This window comes from Eubalaena glacialis, chromosome 13 (assembly GCF_028564815.1).
Source record: "Eubalaena glacialis isolate mEubGla1 chromosome 13, mEubGla1.1.hap2.+ XY, whole genome shotgun sequence".
Classification (NCBI taxonomy): Eukaryota; Metazoa; Chordata; class Mammalia; order Artiodactyla; family Balaenidae; genus Eubalaena; species Eubalaena glacialis.
Genome location: NC_083728.1, coordinates 55,747,331 through 55,760,648, shown reverse-complemented (window position 1 = coordinate 55,760,648; position 13,318 = coordinate 55,747,331). Strand labels below are relative to the sequence as shown.

The window sequence follows — 13,318 nt, the reverse complement described above, 5'->3', positions numbered from 1 at the left end:
TCAGAAATTTCTTGGAAATGTTGTTGAGGGATGGGGGTTCTTTTACAAATTTTGGAAATAAATAAATCAGATGAGAAGACCATGCTTTTGAGTGGTCATTTGGTTTAACAGAGACCCTTGATTGAATGTGATTGTGGACATGTTAGCTGTAGTGTAGCTTCAGATCTTCCCACTGAACCTACAGGCTTTAAGAACCAACCCAGGACTGTTATTTCCTGTCGAACACGTGAGTTCTGAGGTCGTAGGCATGTCACTGACTGAAGCTCTCTTCTTCTCCTGAGCTAGGCGATGGATCACTTGGAGTCCTTTATCGCTGAGTGTGATCGGAGAACTGAGCTTGCCAAGAAGCGGCTGGCAGAGACGCAGGAGGAGATCAGTGCAGAAGTTTCCGCAAAGGTATGCTGGGGAGGCCTTCGTCTCACATTGTTGTCGTAAAAACTGGGCTGCCACCGGGCTGGCAGTCACGGTCACTGCTGAGTGTGCGTCTTTGGGGTGGATGGTACCCACCGCCTTGGCTGTTCCCAGTGAGGAGGGAAGGCCGTCGCTGAGCTCTTAGCCCCTCCCCGCACTGTGCGTGTGGGGTTTTTTTGTTTGTTTTGTTTTTTTTGTGTGTGTGTGCACGTGTTCGTGTGTTTTAAAGTTCTTTTTTTTTTTAACATCCCTATATAAAACAGGAAATGAGAAAAGTTAGCAGGGAAATGGTTAAACTATGGTGCATCCATATCATGGAAGAAGAAAGTAGATCTGTGTGGAATTGGCCTGTGTGTCATCTGGATGACCCTTGTCTCCTCTTCAGCAGAACTCTCTTCAGTATCTTTTTTCCTTTCAGTTTTATAAAAGCATTTCTTAGGAAATAGTTGCAAACTGGATCAACGGTGCCGTTTTATTTTTGAAAACAAATCCCAATAATTAGGCATTATGCTTAAATTATAAGTGTATGCATTTAGACCCATGCATTTTATTACCCTTACCCAGAAGATTGAACTGTAATAGAAGGCATCAAAAGACATGGCCTAGAAGCTGACCCACATGATGGTCCTTGCAACCTGTTGGCAGTAACAGCGGTGCCACTGCTTTTATTGGAACGCGGTGCACAGGTCTAGTTATGATCAGTCTCAGTGGTGGGATTAAGGATGTCGTAATTGTTAGAATTCGCATGTCATCAGTGAGGGTTTCCAGCTGTTCTAATATTTTCAGTGGAACAGACCAGAAATGCAACAAGAGAAACACTCGTTTTCTTTGCATTAAAAAATCTGTTGTTTTTAGATGTCTCCTTACCTGATTGTTTCTCTCTCCTAGGCAGAAAAAGTACATGAGTTGAACGAAGAAATAGGGAAGCTTCTTGCTAAAGCTGAACAGCTAGGAGCCGAAGGAAATGTGGATGAATCCCAGAAGATTCTTATGGAAGTGGAGAAAGTCCGTGCAAAGAAAAAAGAAGCTGAGGTTGGTGACAAAAATGTCTTAGAGAGGGAGGAAGTAGTAACTCCAGAGAGTTGACCGTTTGGGCTAAAATTAAGCCATGCCTTCTTTTTTTGTATACATATTGGGAAGGAGTTGGAAATAGGGTGGTATATTGTCAGGATTGTACAGTTTAGAGTCAGCACACACTGGGGTTTGTGTCTTCACTCTGCCCCTGTGACCCCGTGTGGCCTCAGACTAGGCACTTGCCAGTTCTGTGCATTATTCCCATGTGTAGAGTGCGCCCTGAGTATAACAGTCAGCGCAGGAGTGTTAGTGAGCACCTCCTGTCTGTCCATCTGGCTCCCAGGGAGGGGGCAGCGTGGTGGGTGTTAAGCTGGTGTAATTGGGCCAAACTTGCTTTGCAGATGCTATGTACAGTGAGGCCTGGTGCTTAGTGACACTGTGTCCTCAGTAGAGAGACCCGTGCAGGTTGCGGGTGGTACCCAGGTGGTGTCCGCTAGGCTGCCAGGCCAGGACACACTGCTGTGTGGTGGAGAAGCTGAGTCAGGGACTCAATGTCTGTATCCGTGACAACCATTTTCCTCCTAGATTATTTCCTCTGTTGCATACTCCCTGGTTCTCAAATCTCACTGCTGGAATCGGAGATGGCTTGGGTAGGCTTCGAGAACGGTGGGAATGGTAGTCAGAGGAAGACGGGGCGGGTGTGTTCCTTTAGTAAGTGCTTGTCAAACTCCAGCTATGGGCCAGGCACTTCTCTAGTTGTGAGCAAGCCGGAAGACTCCCTCTCCTGTTGGAGATGGCACTGCTGTGGGGAGGGGGGCCAGGCAGAAGGGAATGTGAGCAACAGATAAGATTAATTCTGATGAAGACGGGGGGTCTTGGGGGGTGCAGGGTGTGTCCAGGTAGGGCAGAGGGACCCTGGAAGGCCCTTAGCTGAGACCAGATGAGAAGGTTCTCAGAATGGTGGGTAGAGGTGAGATGGCGGAGTGGGCGGTGCCCCAGTGCAGGGCTGGTTTTGGTTGTTGCTGCACCCGCGGCTTGTCATGGTGCCTGATACATAGTAGCAGCTCAGCGATGACACAATGATTCTCAGCTGAACACACGAATCCTGCTGACTGCCTGTGGGTGTTCGAGCGAGGCCCACTGAGGCAATGACGTGTGCGTGAAGAGTCGCAAGTCCTGCGTAGAAATCCTGCACGGCTGTATACTAAACCCCTGTGTACTTAAATGGGAAATTTGTGTTTACATGTTAAAAAAAAAAGTCAGGCTCCTTTGGTTGCTGACAGCTCCAGCAGAAAGGCCAGAGGGTCAGGAAGGAAGCTCTGTGGCCTCTTAGCGAGTCCTGAGGCCAGGCCTTCCTGCTCTGAAGAGCAGAGCAGACACCAAAAACCTGTGAGATGGCTCTGAGATTTATGCATAGGCTGAATAATTGTAGATGTGGGGTTCACCACTTGGATGGCTGCAGACAGCCAAGAGGGCAGCAGGATAGGGGACCCATGGCAACTTGTGCCCAGGACTCCAAGCATCCTTGCTAGAAGACAGTTGCAAGGACGCTCACAGCAGAACTGGTAAAATGAGCAACCGTCGGTAACCTAGAAAACCACCCATGGACAGACAGCCATGTGCCCCTGAAATGGAGTTCTGCAGCGGTGAACGAACTGAACACATCTGCCTGCAACATCCTGGAGGGAGCTCGCCAGCAACACAGGTGGGAGAAAGACCTGTAACGCTGATGCAGGACTTCTAAATGCCCCAGGTGCACACACAGTTTATGGGTCCACATGTGCAATGAAGTACAGAGACAGCACTGAAGATTATGCTGAACGCACACGAATGCCTCTGGGGAGGGAGAGAACTGGCACTAGAGAGGGAAACATCAAGAACTGAATTTCCGTCATAATGTTCTACATTTTTCATTAAAAGAAAAACAAAAACCTTAAGCAAAAGTGCTAAATATGGTGGGTACACTGGTTATTTGTGATATTATTTTGCCCATTTCTGTAGTTGTAAAACTTTGAATGCCTTCCTCTAATCTCTTTCAAAATCAATTCTAATTATTCTGAGTGAAAAATGTCAATCCCAAAGGGTTAAATACTGGATCTGTTATATAACATTCTTAAAATGACCAAACCATAAGAATGGAGAGCAGATTGGTGGTCACCAGGAGTCACAGAAGTGGGTGTGGCTGTGAAAGGGCAGCAGGCAGGACCTTTGTGGTGATGGATGTTCTGAACCTTGACTGTATCACTCAGCATCCTTTCTGTGATGTTGAGTTATAGTTTTTAAAGATAGAACCATTGGGGGAAGCTGGGTAAAGTGTACGCAGCACCTCTCTGTATCATTTCTTAGGATGACCAGACAGCCTTGCCTCCTGCTAAGGGGAGGAAGGGCACCCTACCCCATCCTGTCCTGTCCTGTAGTTCTGAGGAAGGCCTATGGGGGGCACTCAGGTGATGAGGATGGGGACAGTGGCCAGAGTAAGGACACTGGGGGTCCTGGGCACCAGAGTGCCTTTCTGTATCTTTGCCTGTTTAGTGAGTGATGTGATGTCTTATTTTGATTTGCATTTCCTAGGGAACATTTTGAATGTGTGAATTAATGGAAGATTACTACATTCAATCATCCCTTTAAGGGCAAATGATTATTGAAATGCATTTCTTAAACCTAGATTTTGAAGGAATGTTTTAACTTGAGCACAAGCAGCAGTAACCATGTTCTGGTTCATTTTCTTTTGTGTTTCGTGTATTTTGCTTTGAGGCCGAGTGACTTTTTTTTTTTTTTTTTTTTTTTTTTTTTTATTTATATTTGGCTGCGTTGGGCCTTCATTGCTGCGCGCAGGCTTTCTCTAGTTGCAGTGAGTGGGGGCTGCTCTTCATTGCGGTGCGTGGGCCTCTCATTGCAGTGGCTTCTCCTGTTGTGGAGCACGGGTTCTAGGCGCACAGGCTTCAGTAGTTGTGGTGCGCGGGCTCAGTAGTTGTGGCTCACGGGCCTAGTTGCTCCGCGGCATGTGGGATCTTCCCAGACCAGGGCTCGAACCCATGTCCCCTGCATTGGCAGGCGGATTCTTTTTTTTTTTTTTTTTTTAATTATTTATTTATGGCTGTGTTGGGTCTTCGTTTCTGTGCGAGAGCTTTCTCTAGTTGCGGCAAGCGGGGGCCACTCTTCATCGCGGTGCGCGGGCCTCTCATTATCGCGGCCTGTCTCTTGTTGCGGAGCACAGGCTCCAGACGCGCAGGCTCAGTAATTGTGGCTCACGGACCTAGTTGCTCCGCGGCATGTGGGATCTTCCCAGACCAGGGCTCGAACCCGTGTCCCCTGCATTGGCAGGCAGATTCTCAACCACTGCGCCACCAGGGAAGCCCTGGCAGGCGGATTCTTAACCACTGCGCCACCAGGGAAGTCCCGAGTGACTTATGAGTAAGACTCAGACTGCACTGGCTGCAAGAGGGAGTGTGCTTTGTTCCGTTTGGCACACTTCCTCCTTTGAAGAGAGTGTCTAATGTGTTTGTCCTTCCAAATTTTACCTTTTGGGGCTGCGTTGGGATACAGTTTCCTGAACATTGGGACAATCTCCATAGATGCTCCTGTGTTTTTTGCTCGTCTGTTTGGTTTAGTTTTTTTGTTTGTTTTTTTAAGACCGCTGTTTAAGATTCTCCCCTCTTGTTTCTTTGGTCTTTGCAGAGCTCTCCACCATAGCAGGGACTCACCTTCCCTGCTGGCCTTTTAGCACACACAGCATCCTGTGTGTCTGAGTGTTCTGAATACCCCTTGTTGCTTTGAAATCATGACTGGTAGTTCATTTCTTAAATAAACAATTAAATTTGGGTTGGTTACAAGAATCTTAAGCTTTTTAAACGATTCAGTTTTTATGTATTTAAAAGTCATCTCGGACTTCCCTGGTGGCACAGTGGTTAAGAATCCACTGGCAGGGGACATGGGTTTGAGCCCTGGTCCGGGAAGATCCCACATGCCGTGGAGCAACTCAGCCCATGCGCCACAACTACTGAGTCCGCATGCCACAACTACTGAAGCCCGCATGCCTGGAGCCCGTGCTCCGCAACAAGAGAAGCCCATGCACTGCAACAAAGAGTAGCTCCCGCTCGCCACAACTAGAGAAAGCCCGCGCAGCAACGAAGACCCAATGCAGCCAAAAAATAAATAAAACATTTTTAAAAATTAAAAAAATAAAAGTCATCTCTAGGGAATTCCCTGGTGGTCCAGTACTTAGTACTTGGCACTTTCACTGCCAGGGCCCCCGGGTTCAATCCCTGGTCAGGGAACTAAGATCCCACATGCCATGCAGCCAAAAAAAAAAAAAGTCATCTCTGTAGTCCCTTCACATACTTCCATTTTAGGGGCTGAGTAGACAGTGGCATTTGACTCTCACTTTCTTCCCATTCTCCAGGAAGAATACAGGAACTCCATGCCTGCATCCAGTTTTCAGCAGCAGAAGCTGCGTGTTTGTGAAGTCTGTTCAGCCTACCTTGGTCTCCATGACAATGACCGTCGTCTTGCAGACCACTTCGGGGGCAAGTTACACTTGGGGTTCATTCAGATCCGTGAGAAGCTCGATCAGTTAAGGGTATGTTAATGTGTTGCGTTTCTGAAGAAACCCGAGAAGTTTTGTGATCGTCTTCACATCTCTTTGCTTGTAGAAAACCTTGTGTTCTTTTTTGTTTGTTTTTGTTTTGTTTTTTGGGGGGGGTTTTGGTGGAGATACTGAAAACCTTCTGTTCTGATCCTAAGATCATGCCTTGGTATTATACTTGAGTTTTACAGTGAACTACTCAGATTTTATCCGTATGTTCCCACAAGAGATCTAAGATCTCAGAATCCAGCAGAGCCTGGCATGTTTATTTCGTCTGCTACCCCTTGTTTACAGAGGAAAATGGCAGAATTCAGTCCCACGGTACAGAGAGTTCTCGTACCCCTCTGAAAACACTTCTGTTGGTGATGGGAAAGAGCCAGTAGTCTGTAGTTTTTCTTCTTGGACAGAGGCGGACACATGGAGGGTGGTCTGGCTAGAAGGATGAGAAGGTGATGGGGCTTTTTCTGATAGCCCTGCCCCACTGCTGGATGCCTGTGTCCCTTCCTCGGGGCTCCTCCTTTTTCTGGGTTAAGCTCTACAACATTCGACATCTTGGGTACAGAATGCCAAGGAGGAAGGTTAAGTAAGTTTGTGATATTTTGAATTGTCTTCTTCAAATGGATAGTGCTTTCCCTAACTGTGTACTGGGACCCTATGATGGGATGCTGGGAAATGTCCAGGCCGTTTATCCAGACACCTGAAATCGATTGGAAGGACAGACACATGACACCTGACTGTAGGACACCACGATAGTCAAGGCCTTGGGCCTTGTGTGCCCCCAGGAAGGAGCAGCGGGTGGCAGGGCCCTGCACCCAAGGACGGTCCCCCATAAGTGATGTGCAACTCGGCCCTGGGAGAGGGAGCTGGGTGGCAGTCTCAGCACTGGTCTTAAAACATTTGCTCCTGTGCTCCCAGTAGAATTTTGAAAAATGATATTCTTTGTCACACATTTTTAAGTTGGGATTTTTTTCTTATAAATTTATGGGTATAAAATACATAAAAATATTTTATATGTAGTCAGTAGAATGTAAATAACAATTTGGTGTCAACTACCATCCCCATTAAAAATCTCCTTAGGGAATTTCCTTTAAATTGTTTTCCCATTCCATAACACCTCAGAATTTTGTCCTAATGTTTCTTATATCTGAAAGCCTTTTGTTTTTTTCTTAAGATGTACCTTTGCTTCAGAATACATTGAAACCTTTAGAACTTAAGTATTCACCTGATCTAGAAGTCATGTATTGTCATTGCAGTTATGAGCAGTATATAGTTGATAGAACAACCCAACTAAGTTACAGATTTTGATAAATAGCTGTTAAACTATCAACAGAAAATGTATTTGGAAGTGCACCTCTTAACGATAAGGAAGGTGGGAGTTGTGTGCCCTAATCAGAGATGGCTTCACTCCCAGTGGTACCGGAGGTGTGCACCCCGCCTGGGCCGTGCACCCCGCCTGGGCTGTGCACCCCCCGGGCCATGCTCCAAGGTGGATGCAGGGTGAGAAGAGTGAGGACTTTCCTCAGGTGGGGAAACCTAGTGTTTTAGGGAGTGGGGAGGGTTTGGGAAGGAGGTGATGCCAGCCCACAGGCCGGTTCTCGGCCTCTTCTTGTCCTGGCCATGCCTTCTCTTCCTGGGGCCTGGCTCCCATCAGAACTGAGATTTAAGGTCACCCTTTATGCCCTCCCGGGCCTTTGTCTCCTGACTCTAAGTTCCTCCCCCTCGGGGCCTTCCCCTCGGCAGCGCGAGGGGAGGCATTGAAAGGCTCTGAGTTGATTTTGGGGTGCTCTGAGCTAGCCGGTGGATGGTGCTCTGGCAGGGGGGTTGCTAGGCCACCTTCTGCCTGTTGGCCTTCCTTGTCCACACTGTGCTCACCATGACCCAGCCTGATGGGACGTGTGGAGCCTGCTGCCCGGGACAGGCTGCAGCTTGGCTCCCGCAGCAAGATGGATTCGGTCAGATACATGTTTTCTCTTTTACATGAAGTTTGTGGAGTCTCCTTGGGGTAAAAAAAACTAAATTTATGGATTGATTTGAGCAATATGATAAAATGTCTGTGACTTAGATGTACAGCACTTAGAATATGTAGTTTGTCACTGAACTTATAAAATGATAAAGCGTTTTTTTCCCCATGTATTTTCTATTGTTGAAGAGGTTTTATGAAGAATGTGTTCCTGTTCCCTTAGTTTCTCTTAGGTTCTTAAATTGCCAGTATTGAGGTCACATAAAGGTGCTTTGTTCAATAATGTTCACTCTAGTGTGTGACTTGCTCCTCCCCCATCTTCCACCTTTTTGTTTATTTAGAAAACTGTGGCTGAAAAGCAGGAGAAGAGAAATCAGGATCGGCTGAGGAGGAGAGAGGAGAGGGAGCGGGAAGAACGACTGAGCAGGAGGTGAGCACATGCGACCTGAGGACACCCCACTTCTTCCTGGCAGCATTGCGTATTTATTGCCCTTGACAGTTGAGGTCTGCCAGTTACCTGGGTGGCTCTTAAAAGAAAAATAAGCAAACACATAGCACGTTCAGTCAAGCAAGGTTCTGGCTAGTCCAGGAGGACCTGTGTGCACAGCTGTGTGGTGTGGACAGGACACCCAAGCTGCTCGAGCAGCTGTGGCCACCTGATTCTTCTCTAGAAAGATGTGGACTCCCTGGCAGGGGTGGAGGGGGACCTGTCACAGCACCTCCTGTGGAGCAGCCCTTGGCCAGCAGGACAGGCAGGAGCTGGGACACCGGAGAGGAGCACGCTCTCACGCCGCCATGCCTGCCGTGGGCAGGACCCACCAGGGACGGGCTCGGGTGTGGGCCCAGGCTCGTGGGTGGTAGGGTGGAAGCAGAGGGAACATGAGCTGGCTGGGAGGGCCCAGGCCGAGGAGGTGGCAGTTCGAACCCTGTGAGGGCCAGGAGGGAATGATGTGTTCTGGAGGTGGCGCTGATAGGATTTGCTAGTGGACGGATGCGAGTTGTGCAAAGGGGGAGTGGAGCTGGCTCCGGGTTTCTGACCAGGAGTGGCCGCTTATGGCGGTGGGGAGACTGGGAATGGTGTGTTGGGATTAGGAGGAGGTGGGGAGGAGAATTTGGCTGTGGCCGTATTGGGGCCTAAGAGACATCCCTTCAGCCTAAGAGACATGCAGGTGGAGACAGCGGGCCTGGTCAGAGTTCAAGGAAGAGGCTGGAGCGCCGAGTAACCACGCTCTCATATTGGGCACAGAAACTGGGCTTTCCTGGAGGAATTCCTTAGTGAATAACTCAGGACAAATAATCCTTTATTGTATCTTTTGTGTTTCTTTTCATTATTTTAACTAACAGATTCTGATTATAAATAGACTCAAAACAGTGTAAAAATATATTAAGCAAAAAGACACAGAGGTGACGACAGTCGCTGGACATGTTGCGTGCACGGGTATATGTGGGACCCTCCACATGTGAGACCTTCCCATAACAGCTGTGCTCTTGAAGGCTACACAGAGTCCCTACTGTGATGCTGTAATTAACTATATCCTTTTATTCTCCCACCTTCACCTCTTTTGTCCACCCCCATTTCCCTACCTCTGGCAACCACCAGTCTGTTCCCTGTATCTATGGGTTTGGGTTTTTTTCGATTTCACATATAACTGAGATCATACAGTATTTATCTTTTTCTGTCTGACTTATTTCACTTACCATAATGCTGTCAAGGTCCATCCATATTGTTACACATGGCAGGATTCCGTCTTTTTTGTGGCTGAATAACATCCCACTGTATACGTACAACCACATCATCTTTATCCATTCATCTATCAGGGGACACTTAGGTTGTTACTATGTTTAGGCTACTGTAAACAATGCTACAGTGAACATGGGGGTGCAGCTATCTTTTCAAAATCGTGATTTCATTTCCTTCAGGTAAAAATACCCGGAGTTGGAATTGCTGGATCATATTGTAGTTCCATTTTAATTTTTTGAGGAACCTCCTTTCTGTTTTCCATAGTGGCTGCACCAATTTCCATTCCCACCAACAGTGCACAAAGATTCCCTTTTCTCTGCATCCTCACAGACACGTGTATTTCTTGTATTTTTGATGACAGCCATTCTGACAGGTGTGAGGTGATATCTCATTATGGTTCTGATTTGCTTTTCTCTGCTGAATAGTGACGTTGAGCAATAATTTATGTGCCTGTTGGCCATCTGTATGTCTTCTTTGACAAAATGTCTATTCAGGTCCTCTGCCCATGTTTTTACCTTTTTTTTTTTTTTTTCCCTTCTGTTTAGAGTTCTTTTTGTGTTTTGGATATTAGCCTATTATCAGATACATGATTTGCAGATATTTTCTCCTGTTCAGTAGGCAGCCTTTTCATTTTGTTGATGGTTTCCTTCACTGTGCAGAAGCTTGTTAGTCTGATGTAGTCCCACTTGTTGACTTTTGCTTTTGTTGCCTTTGCTTTTTATTTTTTTTAGAAGCCTTTGCTTTTTAAAAAAAATTTTTGATGACTAAGTTTTTATGAAACTTTTTTTTTTAATTAATTTATTTATTTTTGGCTGCGTTGGGTCTTCGTTGCTGCACGCGGGCTTTCTCTAGTTGCGTTGCTGTGCGTGGACTTCTCATTGCAGTGGCTTCTCCTGTTGTGGAGCACCGGCTGCAGGCGTGCGGGCTCAGTAGTTGTGGCTCACGGGCTTAGTTGCTCCATGGCATGTGGGATCTTCCCGGACCAGGGCTCGAACCCGTGCCCCCTGCATTGGCATGCAGATTCTTAACCACTGCGCCACGAGGGAAGTCCCTATGAAACTATTTTTGAACAAGTAATCTAGTGACCATCTTTGTATGTGTTTGAGGGTTTATAAAATTCCTTAGAATTCCTGGGATAAGGGAATACAATATATAAATATTGATAGGTGTTACAAAAATTGCTTTTCAAGAGGCTTTGTCAGATCATCCTCCAGCCACATGATGTGTGAGCATCTTTTGTCACTTCCTCCTTGAGCACACGTTGGTGGTGATCTTGTAGATTTCTGCTTGGAACGGTGTGAAATGAGACCTCGTTGTAAAGTGCATTTCTTAGTTGGTTGTATAATGTTTCGCAGGTAGCTCATGTGGCACTCACTGGCAGTGAACCTGTGTTTCCAACTTGGGTGTCCTGCCCAGCCCTGCGCCTGCCATGTGACTATCTATGTAGCTGAGGTGGTGTCCACTGTGAAGAGTTTGCAGAGCCACTGGTTCAGCTCAGTGCAGCATGGACCCCTGGGTGCTGGTCTCTTCGTTCTGCCTCCAAGTAGCTGGGGCTGGAGGCGGGCCTTATAGCAGGTCCTCCGGGAAGTCGGCCCTCCTTCACCACGTGAACTTGAGGCACCTCCCCTCAGCTGTAAGGGATGGAGCTGTTTTTGGGAAATTGTTCATCTTTTTTTCTATTTTAGGTCTGGATCAAGAACCAGAGATCGCAGGAGGTAGGTTTTCCATTTGTGTGTTCTCAGTGAGATGTTCTTTTCTATATGCACTTAATACTTAACCTTTATAGCTTCACAGTTATTATCTGGTGGTCAGGTCTGGCTCATGAAGGGCACAGGACATGGGTGAGACTCCAGTCCTGTTTGTAGCTGGCGTTGGCTGGGGCTTAGTGTAGCATGGGAGTGGGGACCCACTGTCAATGAGAGGGACAGTCAGGGTGCTGCTGGGGCCTGCTGGGCAGCTGGGAGTTTCCTGGCCAATGTACAGGAAGCGTCAGCGGGAAGGGTCTGGCCGTAGTTACCAGAGAGTAGTTGGTGGGATTATTGTGAACCCAAGTTGTAAGTTTGTGGGAGGAGGGGAGATACCAGTAAAGCATCAACAGAACATCTGCTGCAGGTCGCGCTCCCGGGACCGGCGTCGGAGGCGGTCAAGATCTACCTCCAGAGAGCGGCGGAAGTCATCCCGATCCCGGTCCCGAGACAGACACCGGCGCCACCGAAGCCGTTCCCGGAGCCACAGCCGGGGCCACCGCCGGGCATCCAGGGACCGGAGTTCGAAATACAAGTAACTACTCTGACTCCTTCGGTAGCTGCGTCCAGGAGTGAACCCTTTCTTTGTGTGCCAGGGTCTGGGGGTCTGTCATCTGTGGGACACAGTGTTAGGGCCTTGAGGAGTCCTGAATGGGGCCCAGGGCACTGAGATCCCTAAGCCGAGGGCAGCAGGTGGCTTCAGGGCTGGGACGGTTGAGAGGCTGAGGAGGTGGTCGCACATGGGCATGGCCACGCTCAGGGGCTGCACACTCACTGTCACTTTGGTACACAGAGCCCCTGACTAGGCCCTGCTTACCTCTGTTGTGGTTTTTTAAAGGAAAAACAGCAACAACAAAAAACACCACTAATAGTCATATTCAGAGATGACCACTGTTAGCTTTGGTATGATGGATTTTAAATATCTTTTTTTCCATTGTGTTTTTACGCAATGGATCGTATTCCATGTGTGGACTCTTGTTGTATTTTCCTTTGCAGTGTTTACATTACAGTGAAAGCTTTTCCTGTTACTAGAAACCTTTGCAGATGTCACTTTCTAGTGGCTGCCCAGCCCTCCCTGGGCAGTGGGTTGGGCACGAGACGGCAGGCCTGGCACCCTCTGGTCTGCTAGGGCCCTTCCAGCCGTGGTGGGTCCTGCCCTTCCCTGGCCTGGTGCTGAGGGTCCAAGGTGTCAGTGCCTGAGGAGCAGCCAGGAGGGAGGGCCAGCCCTTGCTGAGCCTCTGGTTCCTGTTTCCCAGGTTCTCCAGAGAGCGGGCCTCGAGGGAGGAGTCCTGGGAGCGCGGGCGGAGTGAGCGGGGGGCCACCGACTGGAGGCTCGAGAGCACCAACGGGAAGACGGCGTCACGGAGGTCGGAGGAAAAGGAGGCCGGCGAGATCTGAACCCACGCCCAGGCGCTGTAAATAGTCCGATACATGTTTGACACAGCCTAACGTTACCCTTTATATTTGCTGAATACAACTCATCTTTTGTAGTTTACCATTTCTATTGTTTTGGAGCTAGCTGTGAGTTTCTCGAGATGTACAGAGTTGCTCCTGTGTTCTGGGTTATGTCAAGTGGGAATAAATAGCCTGACAGACTGCCTCCTGATGGCCACGGTGCAGTCTCTCCTGTCCCCGGTGTGCTAGACTTTGCCGTGGCTTCCACAGGTTGGGGGACACACCAGGGGTCATCTGAGTTGAGCCTAGAAATGTGACTTAACCGTTGGACTCCCCTTTGACTTTTGGCGTATGATGCGCTGTGCACCTCCAACACCCAGACTGGCTGGGGCCGGATGTGCCCGGCTGTCTGCTCTGTGGGCTCCACGTGTCTTTCTGAAGTCTGAGCTGCCCTCTTACCGAGGGCT

The 13,318-nt window shown here is 48.3% G+C and overlaps 1 protein-coding gene across 2 annotated transcripts in view; it reads left to right on the top strand.

The window, feature by feature from the left end:
* LUC7L (LUC7 like) overlaps positions 1–13,056 on the top strand; it is a 31,085-nt gene extending 18,029 nt beyond the window's left edge. For both annotated transcript variants that reach the window (XM_061208729.1, XM_061208728.1), the window contains 7 exons: positions 286–396; positions 1,300–1,443; positions 5,828–6,004; positions 8,312–8,400; positions 11,397–11,426; positions 11,824–11,991; positions 12,713–13,056. In XM_061208729.1, the coding sequence (XP_061064712.1) occupies positions 286–396; positions 1,300–1,443; positions 5,828–6,004; positions 8,312–8,400; positions 11,397–11,426; positions 11,824–11,991; positions 12,713–12,854 (861 nt within the window). In that variant the 3' untranslated portion in view covers positions 12,855–13,056. The remainder of the gene's footprint in view (positions 1–285; positions 397–1,299; positions 1,444–5,827; positions 6,005–8,311; positions 8,401–11,396; positions 11,427–11,823; positions 11,992–12,712) is intronic.
* Positions 13,057–13,318: the final 262 nt, after the last annotated feature.